General features: G+C 49.1%; 3 protein-coding genes across 3 annotated transcripts; 2 read left to right on the plus strand and 1 right to left on the minus strand.

Annotated features, from left to right (window-relative positions):
* Window positions 1-1687: 1687 nt before the first annotated feature.
* LOC128268896 (cell adhesion molecule Dscam2) lies at window positions 1688-26675 on the plus strand. Its single transcript, XM_053006193.1, has 24 exons — window positions 1688-1724; window positions 1913-2141; window positions 6236-6378; window positions 6560-6721; window positions 6836-6985; window positions 7109-7229; window positions 9246-9363; window positions 10127-10341; window positions 10464-10591; window positions 10673-10978; window positions 12465-12596; window positions 12798-12947; window positions 13086-13568; window positions 15345-15561; window positions 15660-16043; window positions 16111-16724; window positions 16796-16957; window positions 17970-18116; window positions 18202-18909; window positions 24490-24928; window positions 25005-25414; window positions 25476-25664; window positions 25735-25918; window positions 26221-26675. The coding sequence occupies exons 1-24, from the start codon at window positions 1688-1690 to the stop codon at window positions 26357-26359; spliced, it is 5967 nt and encodes a 1988-aa protein (XP_052862153.1). The 3' UTR covers window positions 26360-26675.
* LOC128268898 (uncharacterized) lies at window positions 22745-23449 on the plus strand. The gene has a single exon (XM_053006195.1). The coding sequence runs from the start codon at window positions 22832-22834 to the stop codon at window positions 23393-23395; it is 564 nt and encodes a 187-aa protein (XP_052862155.1). The 5' UTR covers window positions 22745-22831; the 3' UTR covers window positions 23396-23449.
* Window positions 26676-26679: 4 nt separating the features above from the next.
* LOC128268897 (cytoplasmic tRNA 2-thiolation protein 1) lies at window positions 26680-27871 on the minus strand. The gene is made up of 2 exons (XM_053006194.1): window positions 27752-27871; window positions 26680-27690 (listed from the first exon to the last, which is right to left on the minus strand). The coding sequence occupies exons 1-2, from the start codon at window positions 27797-27799 to the stop codon at window positions 26710-26712; spliced, it is 1029 nt and encodes a 342-aa protein (XP_052862154.1). The 5' UTR covers window positions 27800-27871; the 3' UTR covers window positions 26680-26709.
* Between the last annotated feature and the right edge of the window lie 119 nt (window positions 27872-27990).

Below are 27990 nucleotides of genomic sequence, written 5' to 3' on the forward strand. Positions count from 1 at the left end.
CGTGTGCTGGCAATTTATGCCCCGGAGGCACTCACACAAGAACACCTCTGAACGGCCAGCCATCCAGCTCTTTACGGCAACCGCATCTGTGTTTTAACGCTTTTCAGCAGATTACCATAGGGCGTACGTCGTCCGTGTAGAAAATTAGAAAAGTAATTTACAGATGAGTAAATTGTAAAAACATGGATCACGGACCGAAGGGATGAATCACCGAATCACATTCGCCGCTTTTATTGTTGTAAACCGTTTTCGTTAGGTAGTTTAAAAATTTATTCATTTCTTGATTAGTTAATTGAAATATATTTTTTTAGAATAATATTACGGTACCATTAAGCTTTATCAAACGAACTAACTAACGAACGTGCTTGAGAGTCACGGCATAGTCAAAACAGTTTTAATTGGCGTCAAAATGTCTGCTCATGCCTGTGGTGCTCTGACTGTGGTCGTTAGGGGTGTCAGGTAGAAATGTACGGTAATTGTACGAGTCCTCAGAGATGTCCGCTGTGCACGCAGCGTCTGATGGGAAAGATGATACATGTCATGTGATAATGAAGGAAAGATGCGATAATCTACAGAAGCATAAGTGTTGGTTTGCTACCATATTTTGTGCTTGAAAATTTGGTAATTCATCAAGATTACTAACATGGTTCCTCATTATCGTCCAGCAGTGAAATATAGGTGAAATAGTCCCGTTGCACTTTCTTATGCAAACCTACATCACAAGCCACAAGTAGTCTTCTTAACAGTCTTCAACCTTTTTGGCCTTTTGTTGGAACTTGAATATGATTCGGATTTTTCTCTAACACATCGTCGATCTTTTCATGGCGTCTTGCGTTACGCAGAATGGTCTTCATTTCGTTCAAATTCTATTGCACTTTGCTGAGTGCGTCTGCTTCCCAAACGGTTGATTTGAGCGAGATGTTGCCGATATTCGTGGTCAACAGCGGACATACCACTGAGATACCTGACACGTGTAGACGAATGTTGAATTCGCTCATATCGTGTCCTGACTTCACTACTCGAGCTTCGGATGGGGCCTCATTGAAGAAAGAGAGTGCCTCAAAACTTCATTATATTCTGGGAATTTTTGGGCACATTTCATTGGAAAGCAGCAGTCGAACTCATTTCATCAGACCTTAGCTCAATGGTGATTCGATGGCAGTTTCGTCACAAACCGCACATCCTTTATTGGCAACTTTCTCAGGAGCCTTTGTCTTTATTGTCGACCATGGTAGAGCCATATTTATTGCCTGTCAGTGCTGTGTATTAAACGTAGTGCCTTTCATGGGTGGTATTTTGTTTGATTACTTCAACTTATATCCGACAATAATGCAGCAACAACATTTCACCATTTTCTGGTTTTGTTGCCATTTTATAAAATGATTTGATTTGCTAGTCATTGCCAGTAAAGAACAGTGTGAAAAAGAAAGATAAAAGAAACTTGTATGCTTTCTCGGGGGTATTGTACATTTCTTGACTTTGTTTTCGTTCAAAGATCGATAGTATGTTTGTAAAGCTTACAGTGTGTTAATATTTACTGCTCTTCCAATCCTTGAATGGTGGTTATGTTTTGGAACCGTTTCACCAATACCGACCATTCCGCTTTCCCGATCAATGCCGTGTGTGATTGATTCTCTATTCCTAACGAATGTTTGTGTTTGTTCGATTTTCAGGGCCACCAGAAGTTATGGAAGTGATGAAAGTAATAACAGCCCGCTTGCCCGGTGAGTATAACGGCGTGCACAGTGCCTCCCCCCCCCCTTCCCTTCGGCATTGTCCGCCCAAACTTTCGCCCGAAAGCTGTAATAAACTCATTAATAAACTAGTGCGTACGCCATAAATCATAAACATTTAAGCAACGGGTCGCACTAACGTCTTCCTGCCCGACCGGTGGCGTACCCTCCTTTCGCAGGCGTACTTCAGTACATAACTTTGGCGATACTGATCAGGGAGACGGGCAACGCGCTGTCCTCGGAGAACCTGCAGATGCCCAACTTTTTGCAGGAACTTCCGTCGAACATAATATTCAGCAATGATACGGGAAGCTCGCAGCTCGTCTGCCAGGCATATGGCGGCCCGCAGATGATCATCCAGTGGATACTGAAGGACGGCAGCCTGGTGAGCAGCGTGCCGGGGCTGCGGTAAGTGGAAAACTTTTCACATCACATATCAACTACAACATTATCGTTCCAACGCGCGCGCGCCACGATGGTGTGTGGTGGCCACCGAACTACTGTTGCCTGTTTGCACAGTGAATTATTAATTAAATATAAGAGACCCCCGAAGCAGCCGGAACGGGCGACGTGTAAATACGAAAATTCTTGAGTGCCATTTTCCAATTCGCTGCAGGTCGAGGGGGTGGCGAAAAGTTTGCAACCCAGCGAAAGTCACGCGGTTCACGTGACTGTGTGTGACCTTTCGTCCCCCGTAAGGCGTCGGTGCAGTTTCGGTGAACCGCGGCCGGCGGAAGCCACCGCACGCTCATTGGGACGTCTCGGGAGAACCACAAAAAACTAACATGTAAACCAAAGTTGGTCCAGCTGGATGCGGGTCCTGGCAAACGCCCACAAAACCGCACACACACGCACACACAGCGACACCCAGAGGCCAGAACTCACCCACCAGACTTCCAGATAGGATGCCCAAGTATACCGCAGTCACTTCTTCGGGCCGGCGGACCGGAAGACGACCACCGAAGAAGACGAGAGAGTTGCCATTCTTTTGGCTGTCTCTTGATAATACCGTTTATTATGTGCGTACCGAGGGCGTACGGTATTTTGTCTGCCTTTTGTTATTTACAAACACACCGACCGGGAGCGGGCCCGTTTATGTACATGGTCAATCTTCCGTAAACTTATCAGCTCTGATGCAATATTTATTAGGATTACGTGCGTGCCCGACCCGGCGCTATTGCGTTGTCTGTGGCTGCCGCTCACGTCCTCAGTGTGTCAGGCGGTCTCAGCGCCGTAGAGGGAGCTGTCCGACAGATTTGTTTAGTGGCTTGTAGAGATTTCGCATGGTTGATAGCTCTGCCGGTGCTACGTTCAAGCGTAATGAATCTGCTGCTGCTCCGGCTTGAGGATGCATTGAAACGGAATGTGTGCGCTTAGGCTAATTTGACGGGGGCTTTCGTGCGTTAATGGTATATAGGCGGTCTGTGGGAATACTTGGGAAATATTCTATTCGCAAGGCTTTAAAACACTTTTTCATCACTCCCATATATCCTAAACATTATGCGAAAGGCGCCAGTTCGAATCCTGTTCAAATTTTATATCTTATTCCGTCAACGAGTTCAAGAAAATAGAAAACAAATTATCTCCGGGTATTTCTCCAGGACATAATGTATAGGGACTATCGAAACAAAGTTTATTATCTGTGTACTTCAACTACAAGATGAACTTTGTATTAGATGGTCCCTGAGCTCTCCTCTCTAAAGACCCGCGTCAACACGAAGTTGGAGAGGACACAAGTTAGGCCAAGCACCTGGGACGATCCCTTGGTGGTATCGAACGGGTTATAGAGCCACGGTCACGTGGTCACGTTTGGTCACGGTCATTCCAACAAGTTCGACCAATATTCCGACACTACATCTGAATAATAGTTCATTAAATTCGAAGCCTCGATTAGAAAAACACATTTTTATGATTTGAAATACACTTTAATGTTCAGTATGGCCTTCCTGAACATCAATACACTTGTTCCAAGAAGACTCCAATTTAAAAATTCCATTCCTGAAGTGAAAAACTGGGAGGGCTTCACAATACACTTCTGCAGCTGTTATGACGTCATCGTTTGTTGAAAAACGATTTTCACGCATGATTTTTTAGGTCTGAAAACAGATGGAAATCGGAAGGGTCTAAATCTGGTGAATACGGTGGATACTCCAACAGTTCGAACTTTAATTCCCGGATTTTTGCCATGTTCAAAATGCTCTTGTAACCGGGTGCATTGTTCCATTTTGCACACAGCTTCCTGCAACTCAATACTTCAGTCATAATATTGGTTATACTGCTCAATGAGATGGCTAGGCCTTATACCAGGGGTGTGCGTTGAGATTGGGACTGTTTGTAACACAGAAAAAATGTTTATAAAATTTTAATGCAATTTTCTATTTTATTCAAAGTATGTCCCATCGCTAGCTATACATTTCTCCCATCTCTCTGCTAAATCATGGATTCCCAGACGAAAGAATTCTTCGACTTTTCACGTAAACTAATTAGTCATCCCATTTCGAGTTCTTCGTAGAAAAACGAAGGGCTGCTCAGCCAATACGTGTCCCATCGATGAAAATTAATGATATTCGGAAAGAACCAAGTCTGGTGAATAACGCGGGAGGGATAGCAGCTCCCATCCAAGTGATTTGATAGTATCCTGAAACAGTTTTGTTTTTTGGGGACATGGACGCCTAAGGCCACGAGCGACCAGGCGCCTCCATTTCAGAAAACAGGAACGGCTTTTTGGTCGTTTTCGATCAATGCATGGTTCAAATTGATCATTTGTTGTCAGTAGCGATCGGAATTAACGTTTCCATCAGGTTTTAGGAGCTTGTGAAACACCACACCTTTCTGTCCCATCAGAAAGTCCGTTTTTTGGAGTCCTTGGACACTTTTTTTTGTAAAGTCAACATCGCCATTTTGAAATGTTTTAAACCACTCAAAGCACTGTGATCTTCCAAACACAAGTCCCGACAAGCATTTGGTGCGATTCCGAAGCAGTTTTCTTCAAGAGGAGCAGAAAAATAAAAATCCCCGCAAAACGTCATTTTCAGGCACAAAAGTGGACATACTTTAACCCTTTAAATAATGGGTTGCACACCGAAATAATTTATTTTTCGACCTGAAATCATTTACCGGATGTCAAAACAAGCTAATGATGAATGAACCGCTAAACTGGGAAGTCCCAATCGACAGGTACAGCCATCTTTTTAACAGTCCCAATCTCAACGCACACCCCTGGTACTAAATCTCTTTCAGTGATTCGAGGATTTTCCAACACGATATCCTGTATTTTTTCTACGATTTCAGGTGTTGTGTTGTTGTGTCGTCGAAAAACGTTCGTCGCTTGTGCGTTCATGTCGAAAAAAATAAATTTTAATTTATTTAATTAATTTTATCTATGGAGGCGCCAGGTGCTCCATGGCCTGGCGCCTTCATGATACACAAAGCCAAACTGGTTCACATCACTTGGATGGGAGCTGCTATCCCCTGCTGTATTCACCAGACTTGGCTCTTTCCGAATATCAAAATACTTAGGCTCGTAGCAGCGCCCTCTGTTGTCGAGGCTACGAATTTAATGAACAGTACATTTTCCGTTTTGAATTTTTGTAAATTTGAACTCTTTTAAGATGTTACATGTTAGTTTACGAGTCCAAGAGCGAAGTTGTGAGGATTATAGCGTGTAGCACGATGATGCTATGTTAGTGGTAGATAATGGCACAAGTAGTCATGCCGTACCTCGCTGGATGATCGATCTCTGTCCGAGCGTTTCGCGACCTGAAGCTTGCGAATGGGAAAGTGTACTTACTAAGGTTAAGTGTGCGGCTCGGGCTCGGACGGGTTTCGAATTCGGATGAATTATTACTAAAAGGAACTCTTCTCGGCGTCCGCCGGGGGTTTGCATGATTAAGAATTTATGGAAGGCCGAACACACGTGTGCGCACCGCCCGCGCAATCGGGCGAAGGTTCTGTGCCCAGCCCACTGCTGCCCGTTGATGGCTTGCTGCTGCGAATTATCATTTTACGTTAAGCTGGTTAGCTGTCTCTCAATTTTCGCAGATTTATGATTTGCTACGATAATTGAATTCGAAGATACCGGAGACCGTGCGTTAGATTTGCAACCGTCGAGTGGGCTATCGGTTCTTTTTGTTGTTGCCGGAGCGAGAACTATAGACATAGCCCCGATGGGAAAAATCCATAAACCATACCAGGGCCGCTCCGATAAACGTCCCGAATAATGGATACATGCATATATGCATAGGTAATACGTCACTCGCCAGCTTTCGGCATCGGATCAACGGGTGACTTCGTCGCACCTCGGCGCCGTCCCCGGCAACGGAAGGAGAGAATGTATCAAATTTACATTTCCATGTATCGATATCACCAATATTTGTCATAGAAGCGAACAGACACACACACACCTGACAGGCCCACGAGAGACCAGAGGTTCGGTTGAGGCAGCATCTTGAACTCGGGAATTCTAACGAGCATACGGTTCTTCTTACGTGCCACCTTCCCAGCCAAACCCTGCCGAACGGAACGCTGTACTTTCCGCCCTTCGCTGGGCACCTCTTCCGGACGGACGTGCACGATACGACGTACCGGTGCCGGATCAGCTACTCCTACTACGTCCTGCTCAGCCACGACATCCGGGTGCGAGCAGGTAAGTGGATTGCGCTCTCTCCCGTATTCCCCCGCATGTACCCCCGGAGGCCAAGGGGCCTACGGTCGGTCGGTTGGTCGGATCATCCGGCCGACCGGGGCCCGTTAAACAGGGTTACCTACCAACATTGTTTTCTGCTCTCCTGTGCTCGCTATCTGTCTCGCTCGCTCGCTCGCCGAAGTTGTCCGCCAACCGTACGAGGTGAAGGTGGAGAACGTGGATGTGGCGCTCGGCAACACGGCGTTCCTCAAGTGCTTCATCTCGCCGCACGTGCGGGAATTCGTCCATGTGTCGTCCTGGTTCAGCGAGAAGGAAATGCTTCTTCCGGGAAGATCCGACATCGGTGAGTACGCTCTCTCCGACGGGCACACCCCGCCGGGGCAGTGCCCGAGCTTGTGACCGACGGCCGACGACAACGGTCCCTGATCCAATTCCGAACTTTCCCCACCCCGGACAGGCACCCGCTACGTCGTCACAACGCCCGGCGGAGAACTGTGCATACGGAACGTCAACGAGGAGGACAGATTGAAGCGGTTCTCGTGCGTGGCGGTGGACACCCTGACCGGGCAGCGCAAAACAAGCGACGCCATTTTGCTCGCCTTGAAAGGTAGGTCCATGCTCCACACCCGTACCCGTTTGCCGGCCCAAAACTGTTGAGTATCGAAGTTCTAATACAATTACTCCATCTCCGATATGAAAACACGACCCAAACACGGACCCGGACATCCAGACAACGCTCCGAATATGGCGCCGTCCACAAGTCAGAAGTCGGTAAGCGAACTCTCCACCGGCAAGGGCACCAGCGTGCAGTTGCCGTGCAACGTCCAGGGAAATCCCGTGCCCAGCTTCTCGTAAGTATTTTCATCCCATTAACTTTGATAGCCGTTGTGGACCGAGCTCTCCCGTGTCGTGGGAAAATGCATCGAACCCGTCCATGACCTAACCCCCTTGAACCCGCCTAACCGCAGCCTTGCGCGCGGTGCACCCGGTGTTTACTTTGTTCCAGCGAAGCCCAACAGGGGCCAACGCTTATGTATCTTCCCCTTCGTCGAACTGTCGGGCTGATCATAATAAATTCATTTATGATCCATTGACGGTATACGGCAATTTGCGGTACGGCTTTGATCATTGGCCATTCGACTCGAAACCCTCGGGCGACCCGGGTTCCCGCGGATCCTTCGGGAGCCGCTACCGGCGCTTAGCGGAGCGTTTTAAACTCTCCACATCGACGATTGACGAATGGTTTATTTGATGTTTGACGAACGCTAAGCAAACCGGTCTCTGCCCGACCGGCAGGTTATCTTTAACCGCTCCGGTTCGGTTGCGACAGGGTTTCCGGGCCAATGTTGCCAGTAACGTCGGAACGCGGTTCCACCCGGAAGCGGCGAGCGAGGGCAGCATTCTAAGCAGCGCGTTAATGATAGATGTAAAGCTAAAGGCATGGACGAAGCCCCAGAAGCTACTAGAAGTTAGGCGAGTTCCCAGAAGTGCCCAGAACGCGGTGATGGTGACTTACTGAAGCTAGGGTTCGGTACGCTTAATTCGTATACTTAGAATGATTCTTCTTAATTCTTTAGGCGAGATTCTCTTGCTGTTTTAGAGGTACCTTCATAGGATGAAGTCCTTTTCTTAGTTTTAGGCCACCCAATAATGTGCGGGTGACTTTATTTCGAAAACCCTGTACTATCAGGATTCATCGGTCTTGGTACGATCGGTCTTGGATTACTTGCGCTTGGTGAACCCAACGATCAGCCGGTGAAATTCGACATCTAAACTAACTCGGCTTTGGCCTGAAGAACCCAGTTTTATGCTCAGGTCTGAATTGTCTTGAGAGTGGAAATATTCGAACATCAGAGCGTCTACCTTGGTCTACTCAAAACGGATGTCAACCTAAACATCGAGCCGCTTTACAATGGAACGCAATTAAGCTTAACACTACCACCATGTCGCTTATCACGGCGATGTAATGGCACATTACAGCGGCGGGCAATCGATGGTTAATGCGCTCGGAAGCTACAGCTGCGGGTGAGCGGAAGATGAATTGCAAACCCGGGATATGTTCGGTCGCGTGAAAATTTCCCGGAACTGCCCCGCACTCACGCACACAGGCAGACAGAGAGAGAGAGAGAGAGACAGACCGAGAGTAATGCGTACGAACCACATCCATTAAGGGCGATCCGAAAATCTAAATGAGTTTCGGTAGGCGGCCGGACGGCCGACCGCGACCGGTCAGCCATCCTGTTGGCCATGCGTACATCGATCTCCGGGCTCCGGGAAGACACCTCCACTCCTAGGTGAGTAATAGTGGACCAGAGACCGTGGACCGTGCGTCTATGTGGCGCTGTGGGCCGTGCTGGGTGTGTCGACAACTCGGCCATTGTTTCGTGCCCCGTGGTCGTCCCAACCCGGCCCGGCCAGGACCGGCTCGGCTATCCGCCCATCGGTCGCTGATACCGAATTATCAGAGCGTAAACTAATTTAAATCGAATTGATTGAACATTAATTATGCACATGGTTTGATTTATTTGTTTCCCATTCCCAGCGGGTCCGATGATGTACCCCGACATCGATGATGCTTCGATGTATCCTTTCTTATCACGCGCTCACGTTTCCGTTCTCTGTCTCTCTCTCTCTCTCTCTCTCTCTCTCTCTCTCTCTCTCTCTCTCTCTCTCTCTCTCTCTCTCTCGCTCCATCTCCCGCTTTCTGTCTGCCAATTTGTGATTTCGTCCTGCCCAACGGTCGGTTTTTATACACGGACGAAAACTGGACTGCCGGCTGCTGGTGTTCTGTGTTTGTGCCTCCATTCCGTACCACGGGGATCCCCTCCGACGTCCTCGACGAGCGAACGCACATTATGCTCCGGTAGCTGGTTTCGAATATCTGACACCGGCTCGTTATATACCGTGCCGTCCTCGCAGCGCATCGTGCCATCGCAGTCATTGCTATTCATACGAAACGCCGACGAACGGGACGCCGGAAGATGGGTAATTATTTACGTATAATAGATTCACAGCAGCTCCGCTATCACCACCGCCAGGTGGTACCGACACTTTGCACCGAACCATAATGATCTGCGCCGGTGTGTCCTGCTCAACTGTCGTTCTGCTGGCGAGCGTTACACAGGAAAAAAAAACCCGAATGGCGATCCGCTCAGTCACCCATTTGCGATATTTACTAATCCGAGCCGAGCATTTGTTGGCCATGTCGCTTGCCCAACTGCCAATTGTTCCAGTTCCAGTTTTCCACCATTTGCATTCCCATTCCATCAATTGACGAGCGGGAAGTCACACAACGTGTCTCCATCGGGATCAATATTTTCCACGCGATTGCCGGTCGGTCGTCGGGTGTCGGGTTCTGTCCGCAATGTCAAATTATTTTCATGGCATTCCCTCGGGTTCATTTGGGGCGTTCCGCACGCCCCACGTATCACTTTCGTGCGGACTCCTATGTGATGCCTTCCGGTTAGCCCATCGGTGGTAGGCGGTTTTGACACTCCGAACCACTACTGGAAAAAATGGCCGGAATAGACTTGTTTGGACCAGTTTTGGAACAAATTTTTATCTCTTGCCCAGTTACCATTTTGGACATTTAGCTAACGTTCTGTTGTTGGCTTGACTTAGTAGTCCATCTAGAAACCCGTATAAATCGCACAGTCTGGTTGACGTTTCGAGAAGGAAGAAATTAAATTGAAAGCAACCAGACAGAACAATAAACGGTCCCCAAATGGCCACACGTTCCGTACCACAGATATGCAAGGCATTCAATCAGTTCGGCGAACAGAAGCTGGAAATCCATCTCACCGTCAGCAACGAGCTGATGGCACACATCCATCCACAAGTTCAGATCATCAACTCGGGCAGCTCCGCCCTGCTCAACTGCACCATCTTCGGCAGCGAGGTGAACAAGATCGATTGGTTCCACAACGGGCAGGAACTGTTTGTCAACGGGCGCAGCGAGCGCAGGTAGGTCCGGTGGGGGCTGCGGAAGTGATGGCTTTTGCCACTCTCCTCTAATCACGGCACGTTCTCTCCGTTGTGTCCCTCCGATGCTTCGTAATCCCGAACCCGAACCACGACGGCCTCAGTATGAGCTTACTGTCGGCGAACACACTCAAAATTGATAGGGTAAGCAAAAAGGATCAAGGAATTTATCAGTGCATCGTGTCGAATGCACGCAGCAGCGCTCAGGGTGCCTCGGAATTGCGGCTTGGAGGTAAGCTGTGGCCGGCCCGCCTGTGGCCCCTCCCCTTGGTCCGAAGGACTCATTTCAACCCGTTTTTGTCGACCGCCACAGAGAGCCCGCCGGAGATAAGCTACGGGTTCGTCGAACAGAACGTGCGCACGGCGGCCTACATTTCGCTCAAGTGCTCGGCGGCCGGCTCCCCGCCACCGCAGTTCGTGTGGCTGCTCGACTATCAGCCGATCCTGGACGTGTCGTCCCTTCACCGTTACACGATGGACCAGTTCCTGGACATCAACAATCACGTAACGACGCACCTCAACATCAGCCACGTGCACAGCGACGACGGTGGCCTCTACACCTGTGCCGCGGCCAACAGTATGGGTTCGGCGGCCCACAAGGCGCGGCTCAACGTTTACGGTAAGCGTGTGCACGGATGCGCCCGCGATGGCCGTTCCGCATTTCGAGAGATCGGTTACACGATCACCGAACGATAGTGTTTCCTATTAACACCCAAGCATAGCCACATTCAAGGACGGGACAGGGCAGTGAGAAATCTCTTACAGTGTGTGGCGTCAAGCGAGTAGCCAATTTTTGTACTTCGTTGAGAGGGTCTATGACTGAAGTTATTGAAATCCGTAACCATGGGCCAGACCGAGCGAGCTGACCGTAATCAGTAGACCGAGATGCGTTGGCCAATTTGCTTGGCTTGTCTAGAACTGTGAGCTCACAACTCGAGTATTGGAACGCTGCGGCCTTTCCGGATACCGATTGTATGACCGATAACACCTGGGCTTAAAAGTCTCGGACCTAGGAAAGAAGACGGGTTTCTTTGGGTTCAATCAAAGGTTCAATCTCCATCAAGAGCCACATCATAATCCAATTCTAGCGTCGCTCCAACGTTTCAACTTTGCTTCGGTAGAACAAACGTTTATGCCTCAAACAAAGCCTCAGTTTCAGCGATAACCTCCTGATACGAGCGTAATTTCTTACCGGCGAGCATTTTCTTAGGGTCTGCGAACAGCCAGTAGCGACTGGGAGACAGATCTGGCGAATACAGTAGAAGAAATGTGAGGAATTCGAAGCCCAATTTATGTAGTTCTGTCATTGTTTTGATTGGCGTGTGACACGTTGTCTTGATGAAACAACGTTTGTCATATGCGGTCGTTTCTTTGCAGTTTCAGCCTTCGAATGCTCCAATAATGCAATATAATATTCACTGTTGATGGTATTTCCTTTCTCAAGATAGTCGCTACGCACATTACAAAATACCTGTGCTTTCGGGCGCTTTGGACGAGGTTAACCAGTTGCTCTCTCTACTCAGATGACGATCGTTTAGATTCCGGAGTGCAGAGATGGATCCATGTTTCATCCATTGTCACACGTTTCATCCATTGTCGTTTATTAAGATTAAACATGGCCAAACACTGCTCAGAATCCTACATAAATTCCTATTTTTCAAAGTCAAATATTCATGCAATAAAGCAAATGGCAATCTGATAGGCCCACAACTTTTCAGCCCATGTATGCGCGGTCATTTTTAGAATTGGAACAGTTTCTTCAAATTTGTGTGTTCTTCCCACATTGATTATTATGATCAGATATTGATTGGATGCTTTTTCAAAATAGTTCAAAACAACGGTACAGTGTACTTTTGGTCGAGAGAAATGCCTCCCAGGGCAGGATAATCGTTTCGTTCATCACTCGGAACACCTGGGTGGCGTGCAAACAATCTGCTCCGGCATTTATCTGCGCTCTGGGCCAGTGTTTGTCAGCTATGCGACCCGGACTGTCCTCGACCGCTGTAGCACGCGCTGTAGGAGATTTAAAATACTGCGGTTGGGCCCAACCGTCCGGCATTTTGCACCTGACCTGATCTCCCGGCATCTCGTTTCGCATTCCACAGGACCACCGTACGTGCGCGCCATCGGACCCATCACGGCGGTGGCCGGGGAGCCCATCGAGCTGCACTGCGCCTTCTCCGGCTACCCCATCCAGGCGGTCCGCTGGATTCGGGGCGGAAATGAACTGGTTTCCGGTAGGGCGTAATGGAAAACATAATATGCAGCATGCGCCTCGTACTGTTGTCGATTAAATGTAATCCACCCTCGCTCACTCCGGCTCCCTCTCTCTCCCGCTCTCTCTCTCTGTTTCCCGCTCGGTTTCCGGTGGTCGGTTGGTCAAACCGGTTTTTGTGGATCCTGCCACTCGGACATTCATGGAGACGCTCATGGTACAGGCACGCGGTACAGTCTGGCCGACGTGAAGCACGGGGGATATTTGAAAATTTATACCGTCGACCCGGCCCAGGACCGGGGACCGTACACGTGCATCGTGACGGGACCGAACGGGGACGAAGCACGTCGGGAGCTGCAATTAGTGGTGCACAGTAAGTGTTGCAATCGACACCACCCGACGGACGGCGGCAACTTGTGGCCGTCCGTCCGTCGGAGCCCGAAGTGTTGGTCTTTCTTTTGGCACATTTTATACACATTAAGCTCACCTCTTTCTCCCTCCCCCGCGTCAGGTCCACCCGTTATAGAGCCGTTTTCGTTTCCGAAAACGATGAAGGTCGGCGGCCGCGCTCAGCTGACGTGCTCGGTGTCGGCCGGTGATATGCCGATCAACTTCAGCTGGAAGAAGGACGGCACTACGATCGCTTCGAATCTGCAAGTTAGCGAGAAGAAGGAAGAGTTCTTTTCGCTGCTCGTGCTGAAGGACATTACGGCGCGGCACAGTGGCCGGTACACGTGCTTCGCCGCCAACACGGCCGCCCAGACGAACTATACGGCCGAGCTGCTCGTACAGGTTCCCCCTGCCTGGACCCACGAGCCCCACGACATCGCCGTGGTCCTCGGGCATCCGATCGCCCTTCCGTGCGAGGCTGACGGGTTCCCGCAGCCCAAGATCACTTGGTTCCGCGGTAAGGGCAAGGTGTCGACTGACTTCCACTCCATCTCGTCGAAGAACAACTCCCTGAGCATCAACTATGCCACGTCGCCGGATGCGGGTAAGTTGCGGATGGGAGATGCCATTGTCTCACGAAGTGACGGCTGCCAATTATATTCGATACGCCCGCGTTTCGATTGGCGTTATGATGAGTCTCACGAAACGACGTTTGCCCTATGTGAATGGAATTGATTTGAGCTGTTCGAGATGTTCCTATATACGTTACGCAACGTGTTTGCAGCGTCATCGTCTTCAGCATCATTTGATTGTCTCTTAGACCCCATGGTGGACCCGTCAAGCAATTATCAGATTCGAGACCCATTGATCTGCCGGACCATAAATCCTTCGACCGAGTCCATCAAGAGTCCAGGAAATTATGTGCAGAAATCGTCAAATGTGAGCTTATTATCTCAAAAACCAAGCAAAGATCCCTGATACAGTACAAAACGGTTGTTAGTTTTACCATCAAGAAGAACAGTCTATTAAGTCTAGTTAAATAATAATGGTCACCGGATGGTACCTTGAGGGAGTCTTGTGAGCAAAAACTATGCTCTGCATACTAGCTTTTTAGTTTCCAATCCTTTTATAACAATAGCAAACTCGTCTGTAGATCATCGGTTTCCACACGAAAGACGTTGGTTCGGATCCTGACAGTTGTGAACTTTACGTTAGCTTGCCCATTTTTAATACTTAAAATGATGATGGTAATAACGAAAGCAAGTCCACGCAGTTTTGAACAATGATCAAAAATGGACGGCAGTTCCATTTTGCTGTTCGTTGAATTTTTTTACGTCGGAGCCGAAGGCGTTTTCCCCCATCGAGGCTTTCGGCTTAAAGCGGATTTTGACAAGGAACTTTTTGCTGTTAGAGGGTTACTTGCTTACTATAATGTGTGCGTTAGGTTTTAGAAATGCACAAAAACAAAATCCCAAGTCTATCCGTAGAAGTGTTGCATAAATCATCTGTAACTTCAAGGTTTGCTGCCGTACGCTTTTTCCTCTGTGCCCTAGAAAGTTGCCACATTGCTACCATCAGTCGTTATGTCGAGTTTGAACTTTATCGGCGAGCTTTGGGGCAGAAAAAAAAATCATGAAGCTAATCTGGATCGAACAGTTGAAAAATATTCCTTAAACCTTCTTAACCGAACCGGATCGGGTGCCTCGTAGAGTGAGGCGTGTGGGTGTTCCTAATACGCAGAAGGTACATTGTAAGGACTTGCACATAGGATATCTATGTATTTCGACGGCTGCCACACAGAGAACGTATTCCACAGAAAAATGTATGTGAATAATCTGGTTCCTGAAATCCTTTCAATAGGTACATGATAAAGCATTGTTAAGAGTGGAGATCGTTAACAGATGTAGATAGCAATCAAATGTTTATTGAAAAATGGTGTAATTAACGGAAGGCTAAACTCGGCCCTCGGAGGCGTGTCTCGTACCTGTCGCGCCCAACATACATGCATGGGTTGTTTAATGCAATTCATTTGCAGCGACGCCATTTCCAAATGAAATCATGCGTTCAAATGGTGGCACCGGCACCGGCATCAAAAAGTTGCAATCGAATCGGTGGTGAACAAAAATTACATTCGACACCACGAATGCTTCCAGAACGATGTTTCCGTTGGCAACGTTACGCGTTTAGCAGAGAGCAAACATTTCGACGCGCTTCGCTAATGAACGCACGAAATGTAATCATTTCTGAACGGGGCCAAAAACCGGGACGAGCCTAGCAACGTCTCGGAGCCGGCGCCGGTGCCGGTGCCGGGGTCGGGTCGGCAACTTCCTGCTTACTCGTTTCGGTCTAAATTTGGGCACGCATTATGGTGTTTTCGCAGGCTACTATATGTGCGAGGCGGCCAACGGGATCGGGAGCAGCCTGAAGAAAATCATCCACATCGACGTGAACGAGGCCGTGCACTTTGAGGCGCCGGTGAAGAACGTGTCCGCCCGCCGGAACGACGCCGTCATGCTCGAGTGTTTGGCGCTCGGCGACGAGCCAATCAACATCATCTGGACGCACAAGAGCCAGCGGATCGATTTCAACAACTACCGGTAAGGGGAGCGGGTGGGCCGCTGTCAAATTATCCGCGCATCCCTCCATTCCCGGGAGCTCGGTCCATTAATCCGGCGTCCGGGGTGTGTCCACACAGGTACAACATTATCGAGATGAAGGAGAGCGCCGGTGTGCGATCGCAGCTGTCGATTAGTCTGACGGAGCGGTACGACTCCGGCAAGTACGTCTGCACGGCCGAGAACCTGTACGGGGCGAGCGAGCACGTTATCTACCTGGCGGTGCAGGAGCGCCCCGACGCCCCGTCCGACCTGGAACTGATGGAGGTCACGAGCCGGAGCGTGCGGCTGTCGTGGAAGCGGCCGTACGACGGCATGTCCCCGGTGCTGAGCTACCTCGTGCAGTACCAGTCGGTCAAGCTGGGCAAGGACCCCGCCGTCGACGGTGCGCTGCCGGATGTGGCGTCCTGGGAGAGTCCGCTGACGGTGAATGTCACCTTTTCGAAGGTGAACATGATCAAAAGGTGAGTCTCGCTCTGCCCTGAACTGGGCCGAAGTATAAAATATCCATCAACCAATTACCATTAGCAGCATCGATGGTGGCGTGCGCGATGAGACCAGTCTCGGGGGTCTGCTGCCGGCCACCCAGTACCTGCTGCGCATGCTGGCCATTAACGAAATTGAGTGCTCCACGTTCACGAGCCCGCTGGTGGTGCGAACGCAGGAGGAGGCACCGAGCGAGGCGCCCGGCGGGCTGAAAGTCAAGACCGGCGCCATGGGGGAGCTCGTCCTGACCTGGCAGATCCCGAACCGGGCCTCCTGGAACGGCGAGCTGCTCGGCTACACGGTCAGCTGCGTGGAGGAGAAGACGAACATCAACTTTATCGCGAGCCCCGGCAACATCTCCAACACGACCGTCACGGTGCACGGGTGGGCCACGACCAAGACGCTGCTGGCCCGGCTCAAGAAGTTCACGCGGTACGCACTCCGGATCCGCACCTACAACGGCATCGCGCCCGGACCGTGGAGCGGCGTCGTGTATGGTACGACGCTCGAGGACGCCCCGGAAGCCGAACCGCAGAACGTGTCCTGTGCCAGTCTGTCCTCGCAGAGCATCAAGGTGCAGTGGCAGGAGCCACCGCCCCAGTTTCACAACGGGGTGCTCCAGGGCTACAAAATCCTCTACCGGCCGCTGACGAAAAACAGTGAGTTTCACCGGCGGGGCGGGTCGACTGAACCGACGGTGCACTGTCCTCTTCTTTCTCCCGCTTTGCAGACGAATTTGTGTACCCCGTCGAGATCAAGCGCACCTCGAATTTGGAGACCTATCTGCACGCGCTGATGAAGGCCACCAACTACTCGATCCAGGTGCTGAGCTTCACCCTGTCCGGCGACGGTGTCGCCAGTGTTCCGGTCTACTGTGCGACCGAAGAGGACGGTAAGCTACGACGGGGCCGGGGGAGGGATCCAATATGTTTAATGATATGCATTGCATCGCGCGGGCATGCGCCCCTTTGCATTCAAATAGATAAATTGGCAATAACTTTGATCATCAAAACTCGTGGTCGGATCGGAGGGAGGGTACGGAATGGCGGTACCGGGCTCGGTCACCGGTTAGCGAGGGCGCCGTGTTCACGAATATGCAAGATCACGCAGGGGCCATAATTTCTCGGGCAAATAAATAGATGTGTGCAGCGTTCCGTGGATCCGGGCGCTGTTCGTCCTTTTGAAATGGATGGATAAACGGACAGACAGAGTGCTCCGTGAACGTCGTCGATGGAAACTATTTGGAACAGTTGAACAAATGGACGAAATCTCGTCCAAGAACTATTTCGCTAAAGAGTTTGTGTTTTGTTGTGCGACATAAAATGTTCATACTTCAAAATACCGATTGCTTGACTTTTAAAACGTCTAATTTTATTCTGGAAATTGTAAACATTTAGTAAGAACATTAAAATTTAAGAAATGGGACGCTGTTAGCTTGCAGAAAATTGTAAAATATACAAAATGCACCCACAACGAGTGATTGTTTGGTGCGGATTTTGACAGATTTTGACCACAATCGATATTTTGCGCCTCATGGAGACCTAGATGGGGACCACCCTATAAAAGAATTATTTATTGCGACAGTCCATACTCTAGAACTTGGGCCACGGTGTCATGAAGTCACTCGTCTCATCTATTTACGTTCTCAAACGTCCCCGCCCTGATATCGGATATCAAAGATAACGGATGCAAATGAGGAATTTGCTGCAGAATGCCATCGCGTCACAAAATGCTGCAATATAATTAGTAATATGATGCGAAAGTAGATGCATGTGTAACCAACTAACCACTCGGTCCTGTCACGCTAACCCGGGTGTGGAGCTTATTGATGCCGTTTGATTGAGGGCTTGATTAACGTGGAACAAATTCGTTTCGATGCGGTTCATTTCTTCCCCTTGGTGCAGTACCGGAAGCGCCGGCCGGAATCAAGGCCCTTACGTTGACGGCGGATTCGATACTGGTGTCGTGGCTGCCGCCGGTACATCCGAACGGACTCATCACTCACTACACCGTCTACGGGAAGGATCACGGCAAGAAGGGATCAGCGAAACGTATTTATCTTGATTTAGTTCTCGCTTCCCACGAGCGCACCGTAACCGTTGTCATTTGTCCGTTGTTTGTTTTCTGTCCCCGTAGATAACATCGTGCGCGTCGACGAAACCGGCCGTCCGTCGATGTTCGAGGTGCGGAGCTTGAGCGAAAACAACAAGTACGACTTTTGGGTGACGGCCTCGACCGCCAAGGGCGAGGGTGATCCGACGCAGGTCGTCTCGCAGACCACGAACCCGCGCCCGCCGGCCAAAATAGCGTCCTTCTCGAGGCTCCTCAAGGTGCCGGTTGGCATCAGCCTGGTGCTGGAGTGCGTTGCCGTCGGCAACCCGACACCGCGGACACGCTGGCTGACCAAGGACCAGGCGGTTACCTTCAGCCAGTACTACGTCATCTCGCAGGGCTTCCTGAAGATACATAGTGTCGAGCCGCAGATTGCCGGTAACTTCACCTGCTCGGCCAAGAACCTGTTCGGCGAAGACGAGATACACTACACGCTGATTGCGCTGCAGACACCGAACGTGACGCAGCTCTCGATCCAGTACACGTCGTTCGACAGTCTGCGCGTGACCTGGGAGGTGGCCAGCGACGGGGGCGCTCCCATACAGGGCTACAATCTGTACTACCGCACCACCAGCGGCACGTGGTCGAGCTCTGCCATAGCGAACGATCAGATGGCCTACACGCTGAACGGGCTCAAGTGCGGCACGCAGTACATTTTGAAGATCAACGCCCACAACAAGGTCGGTGTCGGAATGTTCACCGAAGAGCTGGCCGTGCGAACCAAGGGAAAAGGTAAGTGTCGCGTTAGTTGTTTCTCCCCAAAATAATCCCCACTTTGAATGGTGTATCAAATGCGCAAACGCTGTCACTCTGTTCTCAATATCCGCAAAATGTTGCTCTTTCTACTCCGTCGTCGCGCGTGGGAACACTAAACAGCAGTTGTACTAAATGTCCACTATATTTCAAAATGCACATTCGAAATTTCATTGATTTTAAGATGCATTATTTTTACAAAGCTTAAGTACAAAGTACATATCTCCAGATTGCGGGCGCTTTCAATTTATGTGCCCGTTGCTTGAGGACCACAAAGTTTACCCCGGAGTGGTACCATCCAAATAGTGGGCAAAAGTATTAGTAACATTTTAAAAGCATACCGAAACTTTCCAGGAAAGCAGTTGCAATAAGTTAGAGACAGGTCAGCGTCTTGTAGTCTCGAACTCCTGAAGCAAAGTTGCCACTTGGGCGGGGGTTGAAGAAAGGAACCCTTGGCCTTTATTTGGCTTGCCTCTACGGCAGTGACGAACCATCCACCGTTCGGTTCCTTCATTCCCTTTCTATCCAGCGGTCTTTGCAGAGAGCGAGCGAGCCGTCGAATATAAAACAGGAAATCTCCATCTTAAGCCCAGGTCGCAATACTTGGCCAAACAGTATAATCCATCTGCTTTATTAATGCTCGGTGTGCATATCTGAAACTCTCCGGACACAGCCAGCCCTGCGGTGGTATCTTCTCGCTACCGACCGGTGCTTCTTTTCGACCCCGGCCCAGACGCAGAGCTTGACTTAAAATGCATAATCTTCATCAAAACACGCTCACGTGAGCATTTGGGGAAAGTAGTGCTAGGGAAGATTCGGCCGCAAGCGGACCTAGGCAAGCAGCGCAACTGAAACCTCAATGGTGTTTGCATTCCATGCCGTGCGGTGTGCCGTGGCGACTATTTGTACATGATAAATGCCCCGAGGGTGGTAGATGCCAGAGATAAGGCAAACGTTGGCACTAGGTTAACATAAGTTTCGCACTTATTTACATATACGCCATGAAATTGACAATGCATTCGGATGCGCCTCGCTGCCGTTCTCTGGAAAGCGCTTCCGGAGCGGTGGCGCTATGTGGCGCTTTCGGGAAGAATTTCGAGATTCATTTTATTTACAACCGATACGAATATTGTGCCGCCTTACGGTTGGACAAGTTGGGAAAAGATTGGCACACGCACACACACACCAACACGAGGCATGGGTTAATTCGATTAGTGATGCAAATTGATTTATTTCACACTGACCGCAACCGACCGAACGGCGCTTTCCCGGCCCGGCCTGATCTAGAGTTGGCTACGGATTCGCTGTTGGCCACTGCTCTTCACACTCCCGGTTTCCAGTTCGAAATGGGAGACTGGATAATAGTTTAAAATAATTTAAAACATCAAAACCCTGGCCACGGAGCGTAGCCAACGATGCAGAACGGTTTGTTTCGCATTCCATAATTATCGAAACGACTGGCCTCAAGTGTGTGCACCACATTCATGTACGTGCGCCCTCTCGCCCCGCAATGTCCGCACCGCCCCCTAGTCGACACATCGGCCTCCGCCCGCCTGGTTCGAGGAGTTTTGCAAATTATGCAACATTTCAAAGACCTATCTCCCGTCGTCGGATGCCGATCCCTGCCTCCCCAAATGTAGCTCGAGTTGCGTTTCGAAGCCCGTCCGTGGGGGCGCGAGGGAAGCGGCTACTAATGCCACTGGAGCGCCGCTGCCTCTGCCAGGGCCTCTCCAGCTGATAACAAATGGTACGAAAAATCTTGACACAGACGAATGATAAGCGTCCCCCACGGGGAATGCCGGCATGGCGCCCGGGACGGAGCCCGAACAGCATCATTAAATGTACGTTTAATTATACACCTCAATGAACCCCAACCTAATACACGGTTGCACACATACGCTGTGGGGCAGCACACGTACGGACACAGCCTCCGGGTACGGGTCCATGTGGCTGCGACGTGGCCATACGTAGCCGAATGCCCGGTCTGAGCTGGGCCCATTTCCGGGCGGACAGTTCGCATCGATGAACGCCAGCGCCATCTAGACTCAAATCCGGAATCCTTCCTTGCATCCGGTTGTGGCCCGGTTGTGCGAGAAAACAAAATACAAGTGGTCTTCGTCGACCGGACACTAGGTTGGAGGGGTTTCGGGGCTGTCGATAGGTGGCCCGGGGCACTGAGTACGGTCCTCCACAAATCCCCAGCCCCAACGTTTGAACTGGGGTTATCGATCGTGCTGGTTGACAACTGCCTCCGGCTATGGACAGCGGCAAGTTCCGGAGGTGTGCACCAGGGCGGAAGAGAGGGAGGCAAAAATAACACCACCAGCGGCTCCTGAAGTTCTGAAGAGCGGGATGTAATTGAATGGATTAATTTGACTATTTAACAAGCCGTCTGTATACGCACACGCAGCCGCGGTCCGGGAACGGGCGCGCAAAAAGGGACCAAAGGGCGTCCAAATGGGGTCCGGGGTTGCATTTTGTCGAACGCGCTTCACGTAGCGAGCGTAGTGGCTAAAATTGGGTTGAATGTTTAATTTTTTACACTCCCATCTCCATCACCTTGGCCATCCTTCCGCACATCGGTGTGGCACAACATGCTTATCACTAATTATTCCGCGAATTTGCTCCCAGTTCCCCGGGGGGATGCTCTACCACTTGCTCCCGAGTCAAACTGAAGCGCGAAAAATAGGGTTTAGCTTGAATTTTGTCGATTCGAACCAATTGTTTAACAGTGAAGCCGTGCGACTGTTGGAAGTGGTGTATTCATTTCGTTTCCCGTACATGGCCCATCATCATCAGTTTAGAAATTGTACTTCATAGTTTGCATTGTTTTCTCATGTGTTTTAATTTGAATTTATTTTCCCGGCTGAAATTCGACTGAAAAAGAATTCAAAAGAACATCGCACAACGATTGTTGGACCCTTTATGCTGTTTTGCAATGAAGCCCTTTTAACGCGGTACGTTCAAAATCACTATTGGGTACGCTTTTAAACACTTTAAAGCATCACAAATTCACAAGAAACGTTTGGCTAGTTGTTTGTGTTCTAACGCTCTGCCAACAGTGCAAATAAGCCACGTTTCAGATTTACCAAAAGTTCATCCAAAATTTATAAAAACTGAGGTTTGTTTTTCAATTGAATGTACCAAAAATAAGTGTCGCAAGCCCTGGTGCATGGTGTTCTGGAGAGAACCTTACTATACGAGTATTCCTTTCTATACGAGTATTCCTTACATCATACGAAGCCCTTCTGAAGGACCCATACCATATATGAAGTCCTCCTTATCCGTGAGGCTTATTTCTTCTAGGTTCCCGATTGGGGCTCGGAATGCTCAGAATTGGGGTTGGTTGGTTGGCCTAGTCACAATCTACGATGCTGTCAGCAAGAGATTATGAACCAAAAAAGCGATGAGCGGAAAGTAATATAATTTTTTTCGTTTTGAATAATATTTCCAATCAAATAATGGATCTGTTCGAAAAGCGTGCTCCTCGCTACTACTTATTCTTTCCTAATTGTTCGTTCCTTGTGTTTTATTAATTTTATTTTATCAAGTGCTTTTCAAATGATCGCCCAGAGAAATCCAGAAAAGTATCCAATTAAGCAGCGTAGCAGAAATCAAAATTGGTGTAATTAAAACGGGGAGAATGTTTCGAAGAAACCAAGCGAAATATTCGAACGTTTTCATAAGGTATGCCGGCGATGTTTTATGACTACGCATCTGAAAACATCGAACGGAGCGGCTGTCAAGTTGCTGTCACGATTTGGAAGCCCGCGCTTACTGTGGTTGTCAGTTTACGACAAACCTTGCTTGGCAAAACAATTCAGTTTTGCTTCATCGCGTTGTTTTGTGCCCTTGATTGAGAAAGACGCCCGTTATATTGCGTGCCGAACAATTTCGGAGCATGAGCAACAAAGGGGCCAGTATAATATTATCGGTCGACTCGGCTGCTAAACAGGAGGAAATCACGAAAGCAGCCCGCATGATGCTGAAGGATGTGCAAAACACCCCGTCCATCGAGAAGGAAAATCACAGCTTGGGCCTTAAGATGGCCAAAGATTTGCTTTTACCATCCATCAAGGGCCCCACAGAAGCGAAGCGCATGAGATCCGTCTCCTCGAAGGCAACGCAAACGACATTCTTCGAGGAAGCCAAGCTGATGGAAACGAGCGTCGGTGTTGATATTCTTCGCACATTGGACGAAAAACGTCGTGTCGCCCTAGAGGCAACGCTGGAAGAAAATCAGAAGCTAACGGAGGAGCTTGCCGCAACACAAGAAGAATTGCAGGTTATGAGAAATGTTATCTCCGAGTATGAAGATCTTGTCGGGGTCATGAAGGACATGCTGTCGGACTGTACTTGCTCGGCGACTCAAACAACAAGCATCGATAAAAGTTCTTCGTCGAAAGTTGACGACAGCGGATTTGCCCAGATTCCCAGCGGCCCAGATTCCGACAGCGACGACTAAAAGTACAATTTATGTATGTTACACTAAGCTTCACGAACTGAATGTATAATAAACATTAACTATAACGTAATATAGTATGTTTTCAATGAATAACATTCGTACAGGTAAATAGAACGTGCAACACTAGTTGACAAACGATAAGCTATCGCTTGTTTGAAAGAGTCTAATTTAACGATTGATTACTCATTTCAAAGGATTTAAAGTCGACCGATGCTTTCACGGATTAGCCAGATTAAAGATAGAGCTGTCGTGGATACAAAAACTATTTAGTGCAAAATGTTAAACGGCTTGCTTGATGGTTTAGTATTCATGCAACGCATCAATGCTTTGTTCACTATTAATCAAAGCCACCTTTGATCAATCACAGTACACTTTGGTTTGCAATTTGGCACGGACCTACTGTGTTATCTTGTTTGTCGATAGTCTTAAAACAACTCTGTCGGAACTAATTTATGAATGTGTAACAAGCGTAATCAGTTCGTCCTTTGCAATGGAACGTAAACAAAAAATAAACAAACCAATTACATCGGCACTGTTGATTGGCCGATGGCAATATTGACCATCGGTGAGTCGTGTGCAAATAATGTTGGCTCGGTAATGTCGATAATTTAATTTTAAACTTCTTTTAATTGATTAACAACCAGCAGCAAGAGATGCCAACTGCCAACGGCTATCATGAGCAATCGGATCGGCCTCAATGTGTAAAATATTGTTTTCTTTTGTGCTTTTCCCTTAAGTTTCTTTTCTTTTTTCTCAATAAAAAAATTGCTATTTTATGCTGCGGTGCTAGATTAGTTGATGGACCCATCAATATCAACCATTCGAACGTTTATCGATGGCTTCATCCCATTTCAATCAATGTCTCGCACCTTCCACGCTTATTGTCTGCGAAGTTTATCATCCATCACTCGGTTTGGAAGGCGGGGAAAACTGGGAAGACCTTCTGGGAAATTTTTTTCGAGGACCTTGTGCGCTTAAAGGTTAAAGGATTGCGGATTGTCGTAGTATTGCATCTTGTGCGAAGATATGTTTAATTTTGTGTCGCAAATTGATCGTATGAATTCGTCTCACGATACCAACTATCTCAATTGCAGCACCACACATACCCGAAGAACGAGAATTGTTCAACACAAACTCAACTTGCTTGAACCTGTTCCTCACTTCCTGGCTAAACGGTGGATGCCCCATATCGCACTTTTCCATCGAGTACCGCAGACTACACACGCCCTTCTGGACGATCGTTTCGTCCGATCTCTCCGGAACGGATCAGCACACCAACGGGAGCATCTCCTTTTGCGATTTCGTTCCGGCCACCTGGTACGAGCTAAAGATCACCTCCAATAATGATGCAGGAAAAACGATGGCACAGTACAACTTTGCCACACTAACCCAGACGGGTGAACGGGTTCCTCCTCCGGAGTACAAGGCGATGGAAGACGAAAGCAACGACACGGATCTGTTGCAGCAAGAAGAGTTCCAGTGGCTTCAGTCAACCATTATGATCGTAACCATCATCATCGTTGTGCTATGCATGTAAGCATTACACAAATCGTCTACCGATTTCTTTATGCAGATCTACATTGTACCAACGTAACGCTACCTTTTCCAGGGTCATCGTGGCAAAGTATCGAGGCATATTGTGCTTCACGAGTGCTGGTGATCGTTACAGTACGCAAACGCTATCGGCAGATCTTAGCTTGAAGGAGCAATCCGAAAACATACGCAATCAACAGGTCTACAGCGCCTCACCGGTCAAGGTGATCAATAACAAAGACGAAAACGCGGAGATGTACGAAATATCTCCGTACGCCACGTTCAACGCTAGCACGGGCCGACTGTGCAAGGAACCGAGAAGCCTAAATCCATCGAACATAGACTACTCGTTACAATTTCGCACCTTCGGGCATCCGGAGTGTGATTTGAATGCTACCGCGTATCCCCTGCTAGAGAGCACCGGCCACATGCCGGGACATATCAAGGGCAAGTCAAGTTGGCATAAGCAGCAGTTTTATAATACAGGTGCGTTTTGGGAGCATAAAAACTGCGGTTCTACCTTATTCGACGGATCCTTTTTTTGCAGACGAAACTGCCTTACACATGCCGAGCTCAACGAAATCCATCGCCGGCAAGTGGGACGATGGGGCTTTGCGGCGGATGGGCCAAAGAAATTTCGGACCTAGCAACTACTCCGAATCGGACAGCAGTAGTCCGGTCAACGAGTTCTCGAATGCTCCCACCTTTCGAATACCATCGAAAACGCCGTGCCCAAGTAAGTGTGGCCGATCGGGCACACGGGGAGGAGAAGGGAGCGAGCCAATAAGTTTCTCTCCCTTTCCCAGACACACTGCATCACGAGTCCAGCACGGAATCCATTAAGGAGTTGTCGCCGGTGCGTGACCACCGTGCAAACACGCCACGCCATGTGCAGGCTGCAGGCTCGGCAAAAGGTCACTTCGGGCATCAGCTACGGACGGCTAAGGACAATCATTGCCTAGATATGCAGCCATCTTCAAGTACGCACAGGTAGTTCAGGTACCTAAATCTCAGATCCAAAATCTAACCAGGGAGCCCTACTGCATTGCATCCGCCCGAGTCCCTGGTGTACCGGCTAAAATAGGTACCGGCGATGGCACCGATTCCCTCTTTTTGACCCTCGCCACTGCAGTAATGTCTCCCGAGCTCAAAATTGAAACCCCGACTGCCATATGCTCTTATCCATACCAAAGTAACAAAAACTACACGGATTTGGAACACTGCCACCCATCAGCGGTACACTGTTGCAAGGCGGACCGATGCCAGTAATCGCATTTTGGCTTCGTTTGTAGATACCACAATAAGACCTACGTGACAGCGGCCGAGTTTAGCGAAACGGAAAGTGATCGGGAGCGGGCACTAGATCTCGAAGTGCAGCGTGCCATGGAAAAGGCCATACGGCAGGATGAGTGCAAATCGTCAACGAGATAGAGTGCTGTTACTGCCAAGCGTTTTAGACACATCTCTGTCCCTTTATCTCTCCCCTTCACACGCGCAACCCTCCAACGAAACAGATCCTGCATTCCATGCAATAGTTAAAACACATAAATATATCGATCGATCCATCGCTCTTTGAAGGCGCGATCTCAAGCATCCGGTACAGTTTCCCTTCCTATCCATCGTCAAGCAGTGTAATGTCCTGTAGTGTAGTGCAAAACTTGTCGTTATCGTAGCGCAGCATTCACATCGTGAGATTTTTTATAAATTCATTACAGTTAAATAAACGATATTTGTTTACATTTGATGTACTATACTAATTGTGTGTAACTGTTGGCTGGGCACTAGAAATCGTTCTTCACAAGCCTTGCTTTCTCGCGCCATTGTTGTTCCTGTAGGGCCACCATCCGTTCAGCTTTAGATTTTTTGCCAATGCCAAGCTTTGGTAATCCTCGATTTAATCCCTCCAGCAACACGCACGCCTTGCACGGTTGCTGCGAGGATACGAATCCACATCGCCCACAGACACCCCGTACCGGTTTCTTTACTGTTCCCTTCATCCGTAGCTGCTCTCCGGCGTGGATGATATCCATGATGGCCGACGGGCGTACCTTCTCGAGATCTTTCAGAAAAGCTCGAGCGTGGCCACGGTACGCGTTCGGTGCAAACACACACTCGGTGGAAAAGTAGACCAGTTTCTTGAAGTGCGCGTACATGACGATTTCTTTTTCGTAGCTGTACTTTAGCGGCTTCACTCGCGGGATAGTGTCGTTCGCCTTCGATCCGGTTTTGACATCACAGCAGCGTCGCAATCGGGCAGTGTCACCTCGTAAGATGTTCATGATTACCGTCTCGGCTATATCGTCGGCATTATGCCCGGTAGCTACGCAGTCCACTTCCATCAACCGAGCGCCCCGATCCAGCGCTTGTCGTCGAAATACGCCACAGAACGTGCAATTGTTGCTCCGCCCGATCTCGGCCACAATCCGATCCATCGTCCAACCGTACAGTTCCTGATATGAAAGCACTCGCAGCGGCATACCGTAGTCGTCGCGGTTCTGTGCCACCGTTTTAAGACTGTCATCCCGATATCCGGTAATACCTTCGTCGATGGAAAGCAACACCAGGTTTAGGCCGTAATTGTACCGACGGTTCAGCACGTTCAGCACGTGCGCCAACACGGTACTATCCTTGCCGCCGCTGGCAGCAATCGCTACTTTCTCGCCCGATCGGAACAGCTGCTCCTGCTGGATCGTGTTGTGTATTTCCGTCTCGAACGCGAGAAAGAAGCAGTCTTTGCACAGTGTATCGTTCGTTTTCGGTCTCTAAAACACACATTTCATAAGCGGAATTTCAAATTGAAAACATTCTCACAAGCAAACTTACACGCATAAAAGCATTTCGCCCACAGTGGCTCGCGCAAGGTACCGGCATTCTGTCCAAAATGATCCTTTTGCAGCAGAATTTGGTGATGAACGAAAGGAAGCATTTGTTTTTCTTAGGTGTTTTGCTGTCATCGCACGCGTGCTCAAGGTATGCACATGTTGGTTTCTTTAGGAAAATGTTTCAAAACTACAGCAAAATTACATAAATTACTGCAAAACTATATTACATCATAGAAACGA

Source organism: Anopheles cruzii, chromosome 2 (genome assembly GCF_943734635.1).
Source record: "Anopheles cruzii chromosome 2, idAnoCruzAS_RS32_06, whole genome shotgun sequence".
Classification (NCBI taxonomy): domain Eukaryota; kingdom Metazoa; phylum Arthropoda; class Insecta; order Diptera; family Culicidae; genus Anopheles; species Anopheles cruzii.